The sequence below is a fragment of the Plectropomus leopardus genome, chromosome 2, assembly GCF_026936395.1.
Source record: "Plectropomus leopardus strain MGB_pleo_1.0 chromosome 2, ASM2693639v1, whole genome shotgun sequence".
Taxonomy (NCBI): Eukaryota; Metazoa; Chordata; class Actinopteri; order Perciformes; family Serranidae; genus Plectropomus; species Plectropomus leopardus.
The window spans coordinates 40,631,008-40,651,820 of NC_142177.1; the positions used below are offsets into that span (position 1 = coordinate 40,631,008).

Consider the following 20,813-nt stretch of genomic DNA (forward strand, 5'->3'; position numbering starts at 1 on the left):
AAAGGACACAGCAAAATATCGTGTGGGAGTTTTGAGTCAATGTTTTCTGATTTACCAGGATGTCAGGATTTTCCAGGATGTCATGCATTAAAAAAAATGAGTAAAATAAAAAATAGAGAAAGAGTTGGAAAGATTTACCAGGTACGTCCACCGGTTACTAACAAAGAAAACTAAAGAGGAAAAGCTGTTCAGTGACACTGCATTATTTTGGGTCACATACGTGTGCGACTTGGTCCTTGGTGCCGATGACTCGGTCCTGAGAGTGTTTACTGAACTCCACGTAGTGATCGTCCATAAACGAGTTCCTGAGAAAACAGAAAACACACACCTTAATACATACACCACGAAAAATAACGGGACTCTAAGGTGGTGTGTGAAGTTAAAACTCTGTGTGTGTGTGTGTGTGTGTGTGTGTGTGTGTGTGTGTGTGTGTGTGTGTGTGTGTGTGTGTGTGACAGTCTTACTTCATGCTGAAGACACCGTCCATACTCCAGAGAGCGGATAAAGGGACGCTCCAGGAAGCAGAGGTCAGCAGCAACTTCCCATCCTGAGAAAAATAAACAATACACTTTTCATTTAAATGACAAAAAAAATTTAAAAAGAGAAAAGAATTTTAAAAAAAAGTATAGGGAAACAATAGAAATATATTAGTTTCTAGTGAACTGTGTCATATCATCTATATTCCTGAGGTCGTAAATCATTAAAGCTGCAATAACAAACAAAATAAATTGAAATATCCTCAAAAAATTTCTCAGTTTTTGCCCTCAACAATGTCTTTATTGATTTTAGCAACAATAAACAAGGACATTCACATAATAACATACCAGGACGCGTATGTATGCACAGATACAAAAACAGATAAACACCCAAACAAAACCTTAGTACGATACTGATGATGATTTAACACACGTAACAACCCCACCACAAAAAAAGGAAATAAAAAATGAAGTAAACTGTGTAAAGTCAATTAAATACAAAACTGCAGGTTGAGTACATCTTCTATTAATGTACAAATGTTGATTAAAAACACACACACACACACAAACACACACACACACACACACACACATCAGCTGATTTGAGATGTAAACATACCCTGGAGGGTTCGAGGTGTGTGATGGCTGACGAGTGGCAGGTGTAGTTGGCCTCCTCCTCTCCGGAGAAGACGTTATAAAACTTGAGGTGACCGGAGCAGGTTCCCAGCATCAGGAAACGCTCGCGGGCTGAGAAGGCACAACAGGTGAAACCGCTCTCGTCTCCGTCGCCCTCGTGGAAGACCGACATCGGACGAAACCTGAACAAAAACATTGACGACACAAAGACTTTTTGTCAAAACTCTTTTCCATTTTTAAACGAACACATTTTACCTAGCTTGAAACCGCACCCCAACCCAAAAAAAACCCTGAATTGTTTATATATATACTATTTTATTATTTTCTATTTTTACATTTATTTTTATTTTGAAAATATATTAATAAATAAAATATATAAAAATCGCTCTGTTTTAAAACCGTTTCAGTCGTACCAAGAGTGAATTATTATAATTTTCTGTAATCAACAGTAAAAACTGTCACTGTCATGAATGTATGCAATACTGTAAAAATAAAAAAAGTACTAAAAGACTTAAACCAGGCATGTCAAACTGGTCCACAGGGGGCGGTGTGGCTGCAGGTTTTGTGCCAACCAACCAAGAGCACACAGTTTGACCAATCAACTGTCTGAAGACGGAGATCAGTTGATTAAATGAGTCAAGTCTGGTGTGCTGCTACTTGGTTGGAAACAAAACCTGCAGCCACACCGGCCCCCCTGTGGACCGGTTTGACATGCCTGACTTAAACGATCACCGAAACAAACACGTTGTGCGGAGGCCGTCAGCTGTTTGCAGCGAGTGAGTCCGTTACCTGCTAAATATCAGATGTCTGTCCAGACACCCTCTGTCCACTCCTCCGTATTTCGGGTACAGCACCCTGCTCCCCAGGCGGGCGGTGCAGTTGGGCGATGCCTGTCGCCTCTGTTTGGGCTCGGGCAGCGGTGGGGGTTGAAGAGGGAGAAGGGGGCAGGTGGTGACGGGTTGGGGCAGCGGGCGTGTTGCTCCGCAGGTACTCTGTGATGATGCTGTCGAGGGTCGGGGGGGAGGGGAGGTGGCGCTCCAGCTGCTTCTTCATAGCTGGAGTCTGTTTGAGGACGAGGAAGAAATGATCAAGAGTTCATCCTGAGTCTGAAACAAACTAAACCTCATTTGACCTAAATTTTCTTGGTCTGACCCATTTTCAATCCGTTGATTATTGGGTTGCACGTGGAAGTGAATAATCCGTTTATTGAACGTGCTGTTTACATGCTCAAACACATGAACGGGATACTTCAAAATCTGGGTGATGAACGTGTTTTTTATGTCTGTGTAAACGCTCTGACAGTGTCAGTCCACTGACTGATGAACAATGTCCACTTTAATGACTAAATACATAAAAGAGAATAAACCAAAGCGTGTCGCTGACCTGTATGAAAGCACCGTGGTCCGACTTCTGCTTCAACGCGCGAAGTTTCTTCCCTGAGTTGCAGTGGGCCGCCGGGCGTTCCCGTGTGAACAAAATCCGGCCAACCAGATGCGAGCCCTGCCCGTGAGGCGCAGGATGAGGAGGGGCGGAGGCAGACGAGGAGGAGCATGAGGGGTGAGGAATGGCATGGGAGCGAGAGGACGGGGGAGTGGAGGAGGAGGAGGCTCCAGCGAGAGAGGACACAGGAGAGGATCCAACATGGCTGGCAACGCGAACTGCGATCCCGCCAGCTGACCGACAAGTCCTGGAAATCATGGAGGATGAAGGGGGGGGGGTGACGCAGGAGGAGGAGCTCGGGCAGAGGGACGTTAGGGATAAGTTGGCCTCTTTGATGAGTGTGTTGGCCGTGTCGTGAAGCCCTTTGGCCACCAGGTGGTTCCTGATGAGCATGAGGAGTTCCTTCTCTGAAAAGGTGATCCGTGATTGGGCGACCACGCTGGCCCTCTGCAGACGAGCCAATGAGACGTCGGTACCCATGAGCAGAGGCTTCCCCGAGACTCGCTCGGTCAGCTCGGCGGCATATCGGCAGAAACGGACGTGCTCGCTTCGTTTGTCCTGCAGCACCGGCTCCTTCATCAGCTGGGGAGCAAAAGAGGAGAAAAGAAACACATGAGCCTTAAGCAGTGTTTTGCAGACTACAAAATTACTTATCATTTTGAGATTTTACAACGCAATGTCAGAAAAAGTCCCACATATAATTCTAAAATCCTTCATAAAATCTTACTTCCCACATCTGAGCAGGTTTAAGAATTTTAAAAGATTAATTTAAGTCCGTTTAAAAGCAATTAAGGCCTTGTTTTTAGATTAATTCATTCAATGCCTTTAAAGACTATTTAAGGATCTGCAGGGACCCTGGAAAAGGATTAACATTTCAGCTCAACTATGAGAAGAAACTAGAAAAAGGTAAACACATATTTCTGCCATTGTTGCGAAATGCTCCAAACCCGTTTTCGAAGTTAACAATATAAATTAAAAAAATATATATTATTTGTCTGCATATAGATCTGCTGTTACAGTTACAGGTAACTCAGCAGCAACATTAATGTTCATTCAACAAGCCTTTATGCTGTATTTCAGCAGCAGAAAACTGAGAACACTTTAATATCTGTTATTATTATAAGTAATATCATTAATGTGATATTCAACAATGTTCCTGCGTATTTTCTGACTATCGTGCAGCTCTGTGCAGCGTGATGTTCTGTATGTAGCATCAGTACTCGTGTTTTCTTATCTTGTGCTGACCTGTTGAATGTGGCTGCTGGTGAAGAGCGGCAGCTTGCTGATGATTTGTCTGATCGCTGAGCTGCGAGAGAGTCCGACCAGAGCCTTACAGGCCAGAGCACGGATCAGGTCTGCGTCCGTGATGGGCATCTTCACCGACAGCAGAGACAGAAGCACCTGGGGGACACAGATACAGCAGAGCGGGATGAAGGGCTGGGCGATAAAACAATAACGACATCAATCGCGGAAAAACTTGTGAGACGTATATGAGAGACGTAGTCGATAAAACGTATTCCAGCCATGTTTTGACAGACACAAACAGCCAATGATAATAAGAATAACGCCACGGAGAACCAAATGCAGTAAATGACTTTGACTGTAGAACAGCTGAGTGTTTGACAGCCACAGCGCTGAAACAAACAGATTTGCAGAGGTGGAAAGTGACTTCTTTAGACTTTAACAGACGACTTTGTGTTAGTTTCAGCTTTAATCAGACTCTGGATGAATTATTTAGAAACAGCAGGACGCATCGCTCCGTGTCTCATCCGGCCGCTCACTCTGAGCTCTCGTTATTATTACTAGGGGCAGATGTAATGTTTTGGGGGCCCGGGGCCACAAACACATGATCTTATTTCAGCCTTTCTTTAAGTGGGAATGTCGGCAGGCTGGTGGCAGCTGTAGGAGAAGTAGGCCGACTCAAAAGTTTTTAATTCCTGAGTAAAATGATTAATAGCACAGAAGTTTTACGTAAGTTGAAGATAGTCCTGCAGTCAGGAGAGGTTGGCCTATTATCAGTATTATCTGCTAGTTGGTGATGCCTGTTCAACAGTGTATTTGTCATGTTCAATGTCTGACAGAAAATAAATATTTAAACCAAAATTAACCCTATGGTATATTCATATCTCACTTAGAAGCCAAAGGGAACCTTTAAGCTTGACAGAAAAATTGATTTGATGTATATCGTGATATATATCGATATCGACTGATATGAAAAAAAATATTGTGATAAGACTTTATTCCATGTCACCCAGACCAAGGATGATCAGTGACACCACAGAACGACACATTTTTTTCCTATTTTAAAATTTTCCATTCAAGAAGAAGGTGATTAAAGCTCCTTTGATTCGTACCTTAATACCGTTGTTGTTCTGCACCATTTGCCACATGTGGGCCAGCACTCTGTTGTGGGGGGCGGGGGGCTGCTGAGGGTGGAGGGACGGCCTGAGGGGGGCGACAGCAAAAGCACCCACAGTGTTGAGGCTCTGGTCTGGAGCGCACACACAGTTTATTATCACCTGGGGCAGGACAGCAAGAAGAATCAGAGTTAGACTGTTGCACAAAATAATTTATGGCACCACACTGAGGGCCTGTTCTAGGCAAGGGCACAGGGGGACGGTGCTGCCCCCAAATGCTCCACCTACCCCACTAACACCAAATACAGGCACCTTTAGCCCTGAAAATTCTCACTTTGAATAGTTATTGTCACTGACACAAATATAATATAATAAATATATAAACTTCACCCAGATTTAGGACATCTCTATGTTAGGAAATTTCTACGATTTAGGAAGTTTCTCGGATTTTAGGACATTTTTAGGATCTTAAAATATTTTTCGGATTTTAGTACATTTTTAGGATTTTAGGACACCTCTCAGATATTTGGACATTTCTGGGATTTTAGGACATTAGGGTCTAAGCTAGGACCTCAGTCGTGTAATGCAGGCGATCCTCCACTGGCACTTTTTTTGATAAACAACCTCAATTTTGATGCTGTTTTATGCACTCTGGCACCTCATGGATACTTAAAGTACAAAAGAAATTCCGAATGTGAATCACTTTATTTTTATTGTGAATTAGAAAATGGCTTGGGGGCAACCTGGCACCCTATGGGGGGCCAGATTTGGCCAGCGGGCCATTATTGACTGTTACTGCCAGAGTGCATAAAAAGGCACAAAACTGAACTTGTTTATCAAAAAGCTTTGAATAAAAACATGAAACAGTTCGGGCTTGCACCATACTGTCAGAGTGCAGAGCGTACTCTGGCCACAGATGGAGCAGCAGAACTTCAGGCGCACTGAGTGAAACTTAACTGTTCATTTTTCTGGGTCTAAAATCATAGCAGCTGCTCCTCTCATCCATCGATCTGATTAGCTCTAAAAGAATCGACAGATCAATTATTCACCCTGCGAGTGACAAACTGCCGCTGAGGCAAAAAGAAAAAGAGCTCTGCCTGCGCTGTGTTCACGCACCCGAAAAACGTCTGAATTTAGAGAGGGGACACAGAATGATGTGAAGGGACACACAGGCATTTAAAAGAAAAGGAAGTTTGTTGTTTCCACAAAAAGTGATGACCCATCTGTCTCACAGTTTTTGGATATAAATAAATAAATAAATAAATAAATAGTATTTCAGTCCAGATTGACACTATTGTGGCTGATAAACAGCATCAGTCATTTACCGGAGCTTTTAACTCACCTGCAGAGCAGACTTCTGGATCTCAGCATCGTTGACAAACACCTCGCCCTCAGCGACGCCCAGGATGATGCTCATACCTGCAGCAGACACAAAAGACACATCGATGCACATCCAGGACAGAAGATCCACGGGACAAAACTCTGAGAGATCTGACAGTTTTACTGACCCACAGTGGAGACGGGCGACCTGGATTCATCCAGAACCTCGACAGTGTCCGCCAGCACCAACTGCACTTTAGGGACCACCATCAGGATGGCCAGGATGTCCAAGGCGTAACGCACCGTGTCACTTCTGGACAGATGGACAGACGCAAAGAGCAGGACACAGAAAGGGAAAAAAATAGCGATTTATCAATGCTGTAAATGTGTCAATAGATATCTGCAAAGATCGACAGCAGAAAACAAATAGGAATTAAAAAAATGAGAACTGTATGATTCAAATAAAGTGACCTGAGATATTCCTTTGTAATTGGCCACCAAGTAACGAAAGCGTATTTGTGCGTGCGACTTTACCTGCCGTAGTAAGTCCTCCAGTCACAGGCTGTAGATATGAGCTGCAGCATTAAAGGAACACAGGACAGTTTGTAGAAAATCTCTACTGGTTCCCAGTGAAGCTGAGGAGGACCACACTCGATGAGAAACTCCATCATCTCGATAATCTGCTCTCTGGTGTACGTATACGCCTGGAAACAGGGAGCAACACACACATATACAGTATTTTAAGTTTAATTTTTTATTATTTTTTTAATTAATTTCTGTGCAATTTTAAATACATAAAATGACAGAAATAACAGTATATTGCGCAGACAGAGGCAAAAAAGAAAAACAAGCAAGCTTATCTGAAGCCTCTTAAAAAAGGTTAAAATTCACAATTTTATCATGTTTTAGTTGATACACAGAAACTGAAATGACTAAGTAAAAGTGATGGCGAAATAATAACAGAATTTATGTATGACAACAACACCACCAACAACACCAACAATTAAGGATTGAAAGTAGAAAAATGTGAGTTAGTAATGTGTATGAAAAATGTGACGGGTGCATGCATGTGTATGTGCATGAGTGTACACAGGTCTTTGTGAGGACGACATTGGTTTGTAGGGTAAACATCAGGGTTGCAAATCATAAGCACTTTTTCTTAATCAATTATTGGTAAAAATATAAACATAAGCAAAAATTTTTTGTTTATTTCAAACAATACAAAAAGTTTTTTTGTTCCTCAATCAAAGCTCAGTGCAACATATTGCATATACTTGAAGGGCACTGCACAACTATTATACTACTATATCTATTGATCAATTAAATTCTTAATGACTGATTAATCTGTCTTTGATTAATTGTTATTATCCCTCTTTTATAGTCATTATAATTATATATGTATAGAAAAGAAATATTCATGAAATATATATTTAAAACCTATACAGGTATTTTTTTCCTGTGTTTATTTTGGGTTAATTTCTTGTTTTGGAATTTTATTTATTTATTTTTGGCTTATTTTCAGGTAATTTTCGAGTGACTTTTCACTAATTTCTTTTTGCTATTTTTGGGTAACTGCTTTCTCCCCATGTTGTTGAAAGAGATCAAACCATTTTTCTCAGGTTTCAAAGCAACATATTATATATTTGTCAGCACTGCATATTTTATAATTTTACATGTTAGACTAAATTCTTAATGACCGATTAATCGATTATTATCACTAATGTATATGCAAGACGATGAACACTGAACTCTGTATTCTTTTGAAGGTTGATCATTTCCTTCCAAACATTTCTGTACAAACAGGATGTTAAAAAATTAAACCACATACCTTATAAAAAGGCTGCTGGGGAATGATGGTGCCTCCATCTGACGTGTGCAGAGACTGTTTGACCTGTTCGGCCTTTACTGCCAGGTGAGCCTCAAAGTACCTGAACAAAACCATCAAAAATCCTTTAATGTTACGTTATGTTACACACCTTTACCACATCAGCACTTCAGCATGTTTACAGCTGCAGGTACAGTCAGCAGGTACAGTTATGGATCTTCAAAACGACCATCTATCACAGCCACAAACTGTAAAAACAGAAATTATCATTTCATTTTCAAATTTCTGCTGGTTCTTAAACACATGATCTGTTATTATGCAGATACCATGGTTTTTCCAAAACTTTCACAATTAATTTAAATTTTCAAAACTGAAAATTGCTTTTTGTGAATTCCATGACTTTTCCAGTTTTTTCATGACCGAACCCTGTGAATAGGATAGTTTTATTGTTTGCTTTTTAAAGGTTTCTTACTCCCCTTAACCCTTTGAAAAGTAAGCAAACTGGCCTGATTTTGTCTTAAAAAAAAACGTAAGAGGGCAATGAACAATAAAGAAATGACTCAAAAATTAGCAAGAAACTAGTAAGAAAGAAAAAAGTACACGAACATTTAATTAAATTTGAAGTAGAAAAGAAAAATAATGTTAAAAAAAAGAATAATAGAAAATCTATATAATTTTGTAACATAATTCAAATATATAACAATGAAATAGTTTTTCCATTGCTTTTTTCTTGTTTTTTCACCGAGACATATTTCCCTGGCTTTTTAAAAATCATTTTCCAAATCTACTAATTTTTTGCAATTCATGAAACATTTCTTGCCAAGTTGCTATCTGAATACCTGTGAAAGGCATCAGAAAATGAACTGAAAATTAGTAAAATATATAAATAATTAAAAAAAAAACCTTTGGCTAACAAGACCTGGAATAAGTGCTTAAAATTATAATAATTCTCATATTTTGTAAAAATGTGATTATGAAAATATAGTTTTCCGAATTGTTTTTTTTTTTTTAAATCTACTAATTTCTTGCAATTTTTGGAGCATTACTCAATACGTTGCAATTTTCTGTTTTTTCCCTGTGTTTTTTTTTTTTTTTAAAAGACACTGCACCAATTTGCTCGGGGTTCAAAGGTTTAAAAGGCTTCTGAAAGCAGCACAAGAAAACTGACATCGCTCCAGGTTTCAAGGGGTTAAAATCAAGAAAAACTCATGACCTCCAGTGAACTCTGGCGACCCAAAGTGGGTGTCAGGACTTCTTCACAGATCTCGCCTTTTATTTTTGCTCTCTAAAAGACCAGATTGACACATTTAACTTTAAAATGTACTAAACTATCTTCCAGCAGAAGGCGTCCCCAGTCTCCCCTCTACAGGGTCTGATGTTTTCCCGCCACGGTATCACCACATCTTTTGGGAATCACTGCCTTCCACCGTCTTCGCACGCATTTTCTCCCTGTCCCTCTCTCACTCGTCCATCACTGTCGTACCTGCGCAGAGCCATGCACGTGTGTTTGGCGGTCTGTCGGTTTGAGAAGACCTGATCGTCGCTCATTATGGACACCTCGTTCTCCGTGTTGAGGATCTCCAGAGTACTGACCTACAAGGAGAAAAGGGGACAATTAAGACTTTGATAACTGTTAATTCAACAATTATAGATATATATATCAATATTTGAAATACAGCCTGCTCCATATTTAATGTGTCTCTCTTCAACGCCAACTCCAGATTCACTCTCGTTTCGGAGCGAGCTTTGTCCAATTGTCGCTTCGCCTCACTATATTGGAATTTGGTCGCTACTTTTCTTTTTCTTTGTTTTGCAAATCTATTTTATTAACTTTTCCCCCAAAACAATAGTTTCAATAGAACAAAAAGTTTCCACAACCATATGAGCATGCAGCCCAATTGAGCATGAAATTAAAGTATTATTATTTAATAAAAATAATAATTTTAAATAATTTAAGTATATAATGAATAAATAAATTAAGTTAAAAATAATAAATAAATAAATCATTATAAATAATTTAATAAAAATGATAAAACAGGATTAAAAATAAGTAGAAAGGTAAATTATTAGATATGCTTTGTAAATAAAGACACTGAATGAAACATAGATACAGAGACAATGGGGGTGTGCCGGTTACCCTACAACGTGCTTCTTATACTTATTCACACAAAGTCAGGTTTAATATTTAAGACATATACTGTCCATTTTGTCCAGTTTTCAGTCACAAGTTTCTTGTGTTTTAGTTGAACTTTTCTAACCTCGCCTGCGAGTTGTTACAGGCTCACGGTACAAATATAAATACACCAAAACACTCTTTAACTGGGTCGTGATGATTGAGAAGGACTACTTTTCTGCGAGTCTATTATTGCTTTTTGTTCCTGCACAGGTTTGCTTTGAGAGGAAACAAGCTGAAAGGTTTTGCACTGACCAGGTTGACCAGCCTGCGCAGGCCGTCCTGGTGGTCGAAGAGCTGCAGCACGGCTCTGAAGGAGAAGGAGATGGAGAAGAACATGGTGGCGTGGCAGACGCCCGACGCGTGGGACGACTCCAGCAGCCACAGAGCGTAGGACACCATGTCGGACAGCACGCCGTCTGGCAGCGTGCACACCTACGAAACACGCACGCACGCGCACACACACACACACACACACACACACAATCAAATAAACTTTAATATGTCTGAAGATGTATCCAGTTTGTGTTTTTGCTTCATAAAGGACTGAGACTATTCACTGATTATGATGATCTTGACTGTCTGTTAATTAATTAGTAATTGTTTCAGCAACTTAAGCAAATTGGCTTGATTTTTTTTTTTTATTAAAACATGGGAAGAAGGCGATGACTAACCAAAGAAATGAGCAAAAATTGTGAGAAAATAGTAAAAAGTACAAGAAAATTAGGATCATAAATACACAAAGAAAGAGAAAATCAGTTTTAAAAAAAGCCAAGAAAATCTGGAATAAGTGCTTAAAATTATAATAATTCTATTATATTATTTTATATATGTATGTATGTATGTATGATCATTATAAATACAGTTTTTTTCCTTATAGTTTTTTTTCTAAATCTAATTTCTTGCAATTTTTGGAACATTTCTTATCACATTGCAGTTTTCCTTTTTATTCCCATGTTTTACTTTGTTTTAAGGAATTGCACTGATTTGCTTGAGGTTCAAAGGTTTAAAAGGCTTCTGAAAGGAGCACCCGTAAAGTAATGTCGCTCCAGGTTTCAAAGGGTTAAAACCTTACTCCTAAAGCACCACTCATCAGTTTTAATTTACGAGATCATCTCGGTTTAAAGGCTCTGAATGTGTGTCTCTCGTCTGTGCGTTAACCGTACCCTCTCCATAGCGTCCTGATTGTACGCCAGGTAGTACAAGCAGAGAGAAACTCCAGTCGCCGCCATCGAAGGCCTCGGGATCTCCAGCAGCTTCTGCACTCCTCCGTGAGCGATGAACTCCGCCGCAAACTTCTTATGGAGGAGCAGCGAGGCGAGATACTGAGGACACACAGAGGAGACGGACTCAGCTCCTACAATAAGTCTAAAATACACTGTGGAAACTAAATAGTTACATTCAGACTGTTCATGTCAAAAAATGCTCCATTGAAACCCATTCAAACTGACATTTTTGACCCCACAGCCATCAGAGCAGAAAAACAGGACTTGTATTATTTCTGGGTGTCATTCTGGGCTTATTTTGACCATATATGGAGAAAATACAAGCTGTTTCCACTAGGTGACCTGTCACAATTAACACTGCTGATAATCAATCACTGACATATCCCAGACTGTCTGCGGCAAAAAAAAAAATCTACTTTGCATGTAGTATTGAAAATAATATATATAGTATATTAAGAATCATAATTTATATTGAAAATAATTCAATTTTTGTATTTTTTTTTCATCTAAAAACATAGTGGCATCATGACAAAAACCTGCCATTCAAAGGGTTAAAATTCTGAAAATTAATGAATATTTAACATTTATAATTAGGGCTAATGTTGGTTAAAAAAATTAATTCAATGACAGCAGAAATTCATATTAATGTATAATATTTTTCAAAGCCTGATTCTGAAAAGTGTATACTGTGTGCAGAGTGGGAGTGTGAGTATTTGACACTGCACAAAAAAATGTATAAAAATCAATGTTGCATCATGAGTTTCTGTAGCGACGATGATCGCTGCAGGACTGAAACGGCCTCCTGCAGCTCAGTTCACAACAATCCAACTTTAAGGTTGACACGTGTAAAACGTCTCCTGAAAGCCCATAATCCCAAAAAAACTCTATGTCTGATACTGCAAAAAAAGAACAACGTTTTTTTAATGTAAGATTAAATCAATCAAGACATAAGGACTTGCAGATATGCTGCAGACACAACACTTTAGTTTATTACTATTTTTTTAAATTTTCCACTTTAAAAAGGAGGCAGAGGAGCAGGCAGCTCTGTGGTGTAAAACAGGAGACACCACTGAGTTCAGCAGAGCACCACCCACCAAAATTTATCTTATCCTTCACACACAGACACACTCCTCTGTGGGGAGAGGCTGGAGGCTGCATGACAAACTAAAGACACGAGTGCTCGGCTGGTTTCAGGCTCAGTCACTGCTTTTGTATAACAATATAAAATATTAGCGCTCCACACACAGATGATGCTGAGCTGCGGGCTGCGACCCGACTGTTTCTGCAAACCAGCCGCTGTGTGTAACACACCGACCGTACATAAAAATCTCACACTTAAAAAATCCACAACAACCACTTTAAAATTCACACTCTGGAGGAATTTTAGTTTAACTGTTTAGACTCTTTTGTTTGTAACTCAAGTGTTGAACACGAGGCAGTTTTTTTTGTGTGGAAGTTTCAAATGAAAGAAGAAAATAATCAAATGTCATGAAGTATTGTATTGTATTGTTATTTTAAACAATTTCTTAATTGAATATAAATACCTAACCCTCTGAAACCTCAGCAAATTGGCTTCATTTCTTTCCAAAACATGGGAGGAAAGTAACACAAAATAAGAAATGAACTAATATTTAGTAAGAAAATAGTAAAAAGTCCCAGAAAATTACCTGAAAATTAGTAAATAAATAAATAAATAAAAAGATGAAGATAAAAAGGTAATAATCCTGTGACATAATTTCAAAATATAATTATGATCATTTGCAATAAACTCATTTCTCCCTTGATTTTTTTCTTTTTTTTCCCTAGCTTGTTTTTCCTTTATCCCAAGACATTTTCCATAGTTTTAAAATAAAAAAATAATATTTTTTTAACCTACTAATTTCTGACTTGCTCACTGCCCTTTTTCCCAGTTTTTGAGAGAAATCACAGAGATTTGCTTGTGAAATATGTCTGAGAGCAGCACAATAAAAGTGATGTTGCTCCAGGTTTCAAAGGGTTAAACTGAGAGATCAGATTTGTGATGGTGGGTGACATTTGGGCTGGTTACCTTGAGAGGTCTATGGACAGAAATAAATACTAAATAAATATAAAGCAGTCTTACCAGGAGGGCATCAAAGGTGAGCTGGACATTTTTGGTCTGCCTGAGGTCGATGTAGCTCATCAGCAGCGATCGAGTGTCGAGCTGCATGAAGACGGCGAGCAGCTGAGGAGACGAGAGAGATCACTGAGGCTACAGGTGATTTAAAAACAGCAAGTCTGAGTAAAATGAACAAATAAAAGATGGAAGGCCAACTGATCAAAGTTTTAATTTAGATTTAAATGACGGAGGTGGCTGTCCTGATTAGATAAAAAAAAAAAAAAAAAGAAAAAGAAAGAAAAAGAAAAGACGGAGGGCTAAAGATACTCAAAGAGCCAGCTTCAGTCTGAGAAGAAAACATCCGCACTGGTGATGAAGAAATAAAAACTTTGACGATACAATCACAGATTTTCGGATTAGGATTTTAACAGCCACTGTTGTTGTTAATCTGCATTATTTGGGTCCGTACAGAGAGCTGTGATTCGTTTTCTTCTCACCTCCTGGTAATCTCCGAGCGGCGTCAGATACTGCAGGATGAGCCTCTGCTCCATGGCCGCGCTCAGCGGCGACAGGCTGTAGTCGGAGCCGATCACCATGGAGCTCACCTCCGACCAGGAGGCGCTGCTGGCCGGCTGCTCGCCGGAGTCGTTTCTCTCCGCCTCCTCCGCCTCGGTCCGGCAGGAGGAGGAGGTGAAGTTGAGTTTCTGCTTTGCCTTCCTCCCGTTCTCCTTCACCGCCCGTCTCCTCCCTCCTCCTCTTCCTCCCTGCCTGTCCTCCGCCTCCCTGGAGGCAGAGTCCGGCCTCGCCTGGTAGACGAAGTCTGGGAGCAGGCGTGTGGAGCTGCTGCTGCTGGAGGCGCCGTTTTTCTGGGCCGAGCAGAGCAGCGACAAAGGTTTGGATTTGGACGGCGGCCTGCTGCTCTCTCCGTCTCTCTCTTTACTCTCTCCCTCCTCCCCCACGTCCTCCCCCTCCGTCCTGTCCTGCCGGTCTGCAGAAGAGCTTGAGGTTTGGGCGGCTTCGACCTGAGAGTCCTGAGGTAGATTCTGGGGCGTCTTGGCGGGACTGAAGTGACTCTTGGCCTCTGCGGTTTGCAGCTCGTGCAGGCGCTGAATCATGATGGGAACCTGGAGGTTTGGAGGAAAACGTTTTTTAGAGTGTGGTTGGTGTTTTTTCAGCCACATTCAGAAACATTTTGAATGAACGAAGGATTAAATATATGTATGTAAATATATGTGTAAATGTAAAATGATTTTTTTGTCTGCAGATATCATAGTCGTAACAAAACTGTTTAAATGCTTTTAGCAAACGTTTCATCAAAACTGAAACTTTCAACATCATATGCAGCAAGTTTCCTACAACTTTTTTATAAAGTTTAGTGAAATTTTGAATAAAAATGAATAATAAAAATAGCTCCCTGAGGTTTTACAAAGTTCATCCCGTGCTGACACTTTCTTTGCTTTCTTTTTAATTCATTATTTTATCTCCAATCATTAAAATAAAGTGCTGCTCCAGATAATCGGCAAAATGAGAAATATCGTCACCGATAATCGGCCAGGCTGATAATGTGTCGACCGCTGCCAAAAATTATATACAAACAAGCAAAACACAAGTACAGTGTACTGTGTTTGTTTTTAACCTGAGATGTCTGAGAATGTGGAAAACACCGAGCTGTGAAGTCAAAGATCAATAAAAAAAATAAAATAATTTGTCATGAAAACTTCTGATTTCAGCTGAGAAAATCATTAATGCAAAACTGCAAACTCTATTTATCGAGGCTTAAATACAGTATTGAGAAAAAGTTGGGCCAGTGCAGAGACTGTGTGTGTGTGTGTGTGTGTGTGTGTGTGTGTGTGTGTGTGTGTGTGTGTGTGTGTGTGTGTGTGTGTGTGTGTGTTAGACCCACCAGCAGAGCGTTCTCCTCTCTGTAGCTGGCCGCCACTTCCTGGTTGCTCATGGCTCTGGCCAGCAGGCCGGCGGCGAAGACGCAGAGCGGCCGCTCTGCTTCACGAGCCCAGGAGAACAACTTCTCGACCAGACCCTCCTGACAGACGCACACAGCACGGAGCCGACAACACACCGCCAATATTTCACTTTGACAAAGTATCTTTACTTTCACATCTTAATGAAAATAACTTCAAAATAAATAATTGTTGTTGTGTTTGAATCAGTCAGATTTTTTCTTGATGTTTGGCATCTTGAGCTTCACGAGTTAAAATGAACTCCAGATAAGTGCAGCATTTAAAAAAAACAAAAACAACAACATATATTTATTATTTTCTACATGCTGCATTTATTTAACCCTTTGAAACCTGAGCAAAATGGCTTCATCTTTCAAAAACATGGGGAAAAGGCGATTAACACTTGAGCCAGAAGTTAAGAAGAAATTAGTAAAAAAAAATTTTTTTAAAAAGTACAAGAAAATTACAAACAAAATGAAGAAGAAAAACATAAAAAATAAAAAAAAATAAATAATCAAGGAAGTACAAAAATAAAAATTAAAAAAAAATCCCATGGAAAACAAAACTGCATAAAAATATAGAAAATATATTTTTTTAAATTCTGTAATTCTGCAGAATTATTTAAAATATATAACTATAATCATTGGAAATATATTCTTTGGAAAAATTCCCAAGCTTTTTAAAAATGTATTTATTTTATTCTAAATCTACTTATTTCTTGCAGTTTGCAGGACATGGCTAATTGCCTTTTTACCCCATGTTTTCGAAAGAAATCAAATGAATTTGCTCTGGGCTTAAAGGTTTAAACACTGAAATGTGTCTGGATGCAGCACAACAAAAGTGATCTCCATCCAGGTTTCAAAGGGTTAATATGTCAGTGTTACTATGATAAATTATTCCTTCATTTCTTGTAGTTTTTGGTGATTACAATCTCAGAAGATCCTCACACTTCCAGCTTTACTCTCACTTTTTTATTTATTTATTACTGTGCACCGTCTAACAAATCTGAGCGTATATTTGCCGTTTTTGGGTTTCACCTTCTCCTGGAAGACGACGGCGGTCTCCAGACCGGGCATGATGTTCTGCAGCAGACGACAGGCGGCGGTGTTGAGGCTCAGCTCCCTGCTCGTCATTATATACGTGTCCATCAGCTGGAAAAAAACACAGAGTACACACATCAAACCTCCACTTTTGAAAAAAATCAACTTTCTTAATTTAATAACACAACTACAGCAAAAACATTGTTACATTTAAATTTTGTTTTCTTTCCATATTTTTGTGCTAATTCACTCTGACAAACAATTTTTGTGTCATGTAGTAAAAGGACGAAGGTTTTTTTTTATGCCTGCTTGATTAAATTGCTAAATATTAGACGGACATTTGACCAATATTAAGTATCAATGAATAACAGAGCTGAAACTGTTAGTTGATACTGAAAATTAACCATTTTTATCTAAGTTTTATTTGTTTAATTTTTACAGTTATTTTCAAGGAAAAAATCAAACTATTGTCGAGTTCCAGTTTCTCAGATCAGAGTATTTTCTCTCTCTTTTTTTTAATCATTGTGAACTGAATATATTTGGGTATTAAACTGTGATGGAAATTTTTCACTATTTTTTCACATTTTAAAGTGAAATAACTTCTTGATTAATCTAAAAAAAAAAAAAAAACATTAGCAGCCTAAATGTATTTTTATGGCAAACACGTTTCATTTTATTACATCCTCCAAAAAGTCAAGAGACAGATTAATGAAGTACACATACACGTTTATATGTGTATATGCTCAGATTCAGACAACTGTATTAATCTCACATAAACAGATCAGTAATAAATCCAAAAAATAATAATATGCCAAGAAATTCAGCAGAATAAAGGAATCTATATATAGAATAAAGTTTAGCAATAAAATAAATAAAAATAATAAAAACAAAACAAAAAAAAAATTTGCAAAGGGAAAAAACATTTTGAATTGCGATTAGTTTCACAAGCCGGTAAATGTCACTTTCTGGAGGATATACTATTTAATTTGTATATATATATTTTTATTTTTTTATTATTATTGCTGATGTTAGCATTATTATATTTTTGTATTCTAATTCTTTCTTTCTTTTTAAATTTTATTTATTTATTTCCCAAAGTATTTACATTTTGGGAGAAAGTGGGGTGTGTGTGATGAATGTTTGTGTGTATTTACTGAAAAATATACAAATGAAGTTTGAAAAGAAAAAAAGAGAGATTAATAAAAAACAACAAAATCAACTGCAATTTTAAGATCCAATCGTTCGCTGCTGGTCAGAATGAGAATAAAACTCATCCGTCACATTTTGACACAAAAACAACCGTCACAAGCTGCTCGATTAATAAAAAAGCTGCCGTCCTCACCGCGTTAGTGAAGTCATCGTTCATAAACAGCATCTTCAGGAGTTGCCCCAGCATGCAGTCCGGGTCTGCCCGTCCTGCAGAGTCACACAGGAGTCACAAATACACTGTGATTATTATCTTTATAATTATTATTATTACTTTTACTATTATGACTGTTATAACTGCCTTTATTTTATTTTCTATCTCATCTGTTAACAAAAAATGTGGGAATGTAAAAGAAAAATGTGGAAAACATATAAACTAATGTACATTTATGTTAATTCCTACAATAAAGTATTATAAAAAATTTAATTAAATTAAAAAAAATGAGTCAAACTAAACAACCAGCAAATGTGTGTATGCACGTCCAATCCGAACTTGGAGCAGGTGCTGAACAAAAGCTGAATAAATAGTGAAAAGGCAAAAAATTAACTCACGCTGCAGGGCTCCAGTTATCACTTATTTAATGCACCAAAGTGACGTTTCGAGCGACACCGCTCTTCATCAGACTAAATTTACACTGCGAGACGCCGTCTTAAACACTGTATTTGTTTTTGGTATTTTTTATCTAGGACACTGTGGCGTTTGCAGGACAGTTATTGAATGAAAAACTGTGATAGTTGTTCATATCCTCTGAAATGCACGTTTTATTTGCATTTCTCACACCCCTTTTATAAATTGCACGTGCGTTTTATTAACTGTCGCACATGTGTTTTAAATAAAGACGTGCGTGGAAGTTACTAACATGCAGGTGCAATTTATAAACAAAAAAACAAAACAAAAAAACAGAAAGCACATGTGAATTTTTAAAAATCAAACCATATTGATGTCACCTCCCGGGCTCCGTAAAGGGCAGAAGCTGCCTCACGTCTTTATTTTTAACTGTTGTCTACATCAACTGCAAAACAGATATTAATTTTGCAACCTGCACGAAGAGCTTTGTCTGATCAGGGTCTAAAGGAAGCTTCAGCTCAGCTCAGAAAACCCCAGACTGGTACATTTAAAATGCAAAAAGCTAAAATATGATCTATTAAAATCACAACAGGTACATAAATATTAAACTTTTCAAACTTTTCTAGTTGTAAAAGTATTAGAATGTATGAGAATTATAGAAACTAGTAGAATAATGTGAAAGCATGAATGTGTAATAACCTGGATGACGGTCATCAAACGGATCGGGGTCTGCTTTGTGATACTCTCCCGTCTCCCGTTCAATCAGCTCAGAGATTCTGCAGAAAAACACAAAAATGAGTCACACTCCTATTTTTTTAATTAAGAAAAAAAAACTCTGTCCGCGTCTCATGCAACATTAAGATAACAGCTTTTTAAAAAAAAACTCTGATCACTGCTTACTTTGTGAGGATGGACACCAGCTGCTCTGTGCTGCCGCTCTGTGCTTCTTCCCATTCGTCCAGCAGCGCGGCGAGATCCGCCTTCGCGTCCACCGACATCGCAACCGCCATGGCAGCCGACACGGCAGCGGACAAAGCCGACGACAGGACGTCTGACACGGAGGCCGGCGGCTCCTCCTCAGGGGAAGACATCGCTGCCTGGAAGACAAAAGGAGGACAGAAGTGAAAAAGGGAGAAGAGAGGGAGGGTTACATTTATTTACTTTTTTCTTCATTTTTCTGCTCTTACTCTATTTATCCTTCACTTTTCCTTCTGATGTCCCGTTCTTACCAGTTTTTCATGTTTTAATTTATTTACTTGTTCATCTAACTCTTATTCATCTGATTTTATCGTCTTACTCGCTGTCTTATTTTTTTCATTAATCAAATGAGTATATATATATATATATATATATATATATACAAACAAAAATTAAAAGTTGCAGAGATAAAAATACATAAGTAATTCTAAAAAAAAAAAAAAAAAGCCAAATTTCAGGTCATTTTCTCAAGTTATTTTTTTTCTTTATATATATTTTTGTCAGTGTTCAGGTCATTTTTCTGTTTTTCTTCTTTTCCCCAAAATGTTCAGTTCATTTTCTTTTTTGATTACTTTCAGGCCTTTTTTTTATTTAAACATTTATTCTCTTTTTTGCTTCTTTTCAGGTAATTCTCTTTATGTTTTAGTTTTATTTTCCACATAGATTTTTTTTTGTTAGTTTTCAGGTTATTTTTCTGTTTTAGTTTCAGGTCAATGTTCAGGTCACTGTCTTTTTTTTAACTTTAATTTTATTTTATTTATTTAGCTTTTTTTCAGGTCATTTTCTTGTTTTTTTAATTTATTCAAACTTTTATTACCTTTTCTTTCCGATTTTCAGGTCATTATTTTTATACTTTCTCTTTTAAAACAAATTTCTTACTAATTTGGAGCCATGTCTTGTTGAGTTGCGCGTTGCTCCCCGTGTTTTGGAGCCAGTTTGCTCGAGTCTTAAAGGGTTAAACCCTCTGGTCCCAGTTTGAGGAGTCCAGTTCGCTCACACTCACCAGCAGCTGTCCCAGTCTGGCTCGACGTCGGGACATCGCAGCGCAGCTCTTTGGACACTAACAGTTTATCTGCTGAGGAGTCCACATCAACAGCAGCAACAGGTGTCCCTGCGGCGAGGACAGCTGCTCCTCAGAGGACACTGTCTGTCTGTCTGTGTGTCTCAGCTAACGCGGCAAGACGAGGACAGTTAGCAAACTCGGCTAACTTCGCTCAGTTCGCGCCGCTTCCTTCGGTTTATCTGCGCGTCCTCTCGGCGTTAAAACACACACTTGTCCCCCCCTGTCTCCGGCTAATGTCTCCCTGTCTCCGGTTAAAGTCACAGAGCAGCGGCGTGGACAGCCTCATGTCAGAGACACAGACAGCTCGGGCTAACCACTCCTCCGTGTTTTAAACCTGTCACACTCACCTGGAGAGCGCGCGCTGCTGCCGCTTCTTTCCGCTCCTCACTTCCGCTCGACGTCTCAAACAAGTTTCGACAAATTTCGCCTCAAAACCGCGAAGGAAACGACGCGGACATTCAACGTTTTAA

General features: G+C 38.8%; 1 protein-coding gene across 1 annotated transcript in view; it reads right to left on the reverse strand.

Annotated features, from left to right (window-relative positions):
* The window catches only part of LOC121960893 (DDB1- and CUL4-associated factor 1-like), a 29,117-nt gene extending 8,434 nt beyond the window's left edge, over positions 1-20,683 (reverse strand). Inside the window, 24 exon segments of the mRNA XM_088070886.1 lie at positions 221-305; positions 465-547; positions 1,096-1,294; positions 1,902-2,022; positions 2,025-2,096; positions 2,099-2,174; positions 2,496-3,134; positions 3,798-3,953; positions 4,907-5,071; positions 6,252-6,328; positions 6,418-6,542; positions 6,764-6,933; positions 8,058-8,157; positions 9,538-9,647; positions 10,483-10,662; positions 11,394-11,552; positions 13,555-13,656; positions 14,028-14,654; positions 15,434-15,571; positions 16,526-16,639; positions 17,871-17,944; positions 19,002-19,078; positions 19,203-19,399; positions 20,284-20,683. Of these exon segments, the coding sequence (XP_087927012.1) occupies positions 221-305; positions 465-547; positions 1,096-1,294; positions 1,902-2,022; positions 2,025-2,096; positions 2,099-2,174; positions 2,496-3,134; positions 3,798-3,953; positions 4,907-5,071; positions 6,252-6,328; positions 6,418-6,542; positions 6,764-6,933; positions 8,058-8,157; positions 9,538-9,647; positions 10,483-10,662; positions 11,394-11,552; positions 13,555-13,656; positions 14,028-14,654; positions 15,434-15,571; positions 16,526-16,639; positions 17,871-17,944; positions 19,002-19,078; positions 19,203-19,399; positions 20,284-20,319 (3,882 nt within the window). The 5' untranslated portion in view covers positions 20,320-20,683.
* Positions 20,684-20,813: the final 130 nt, after the last annotated feature.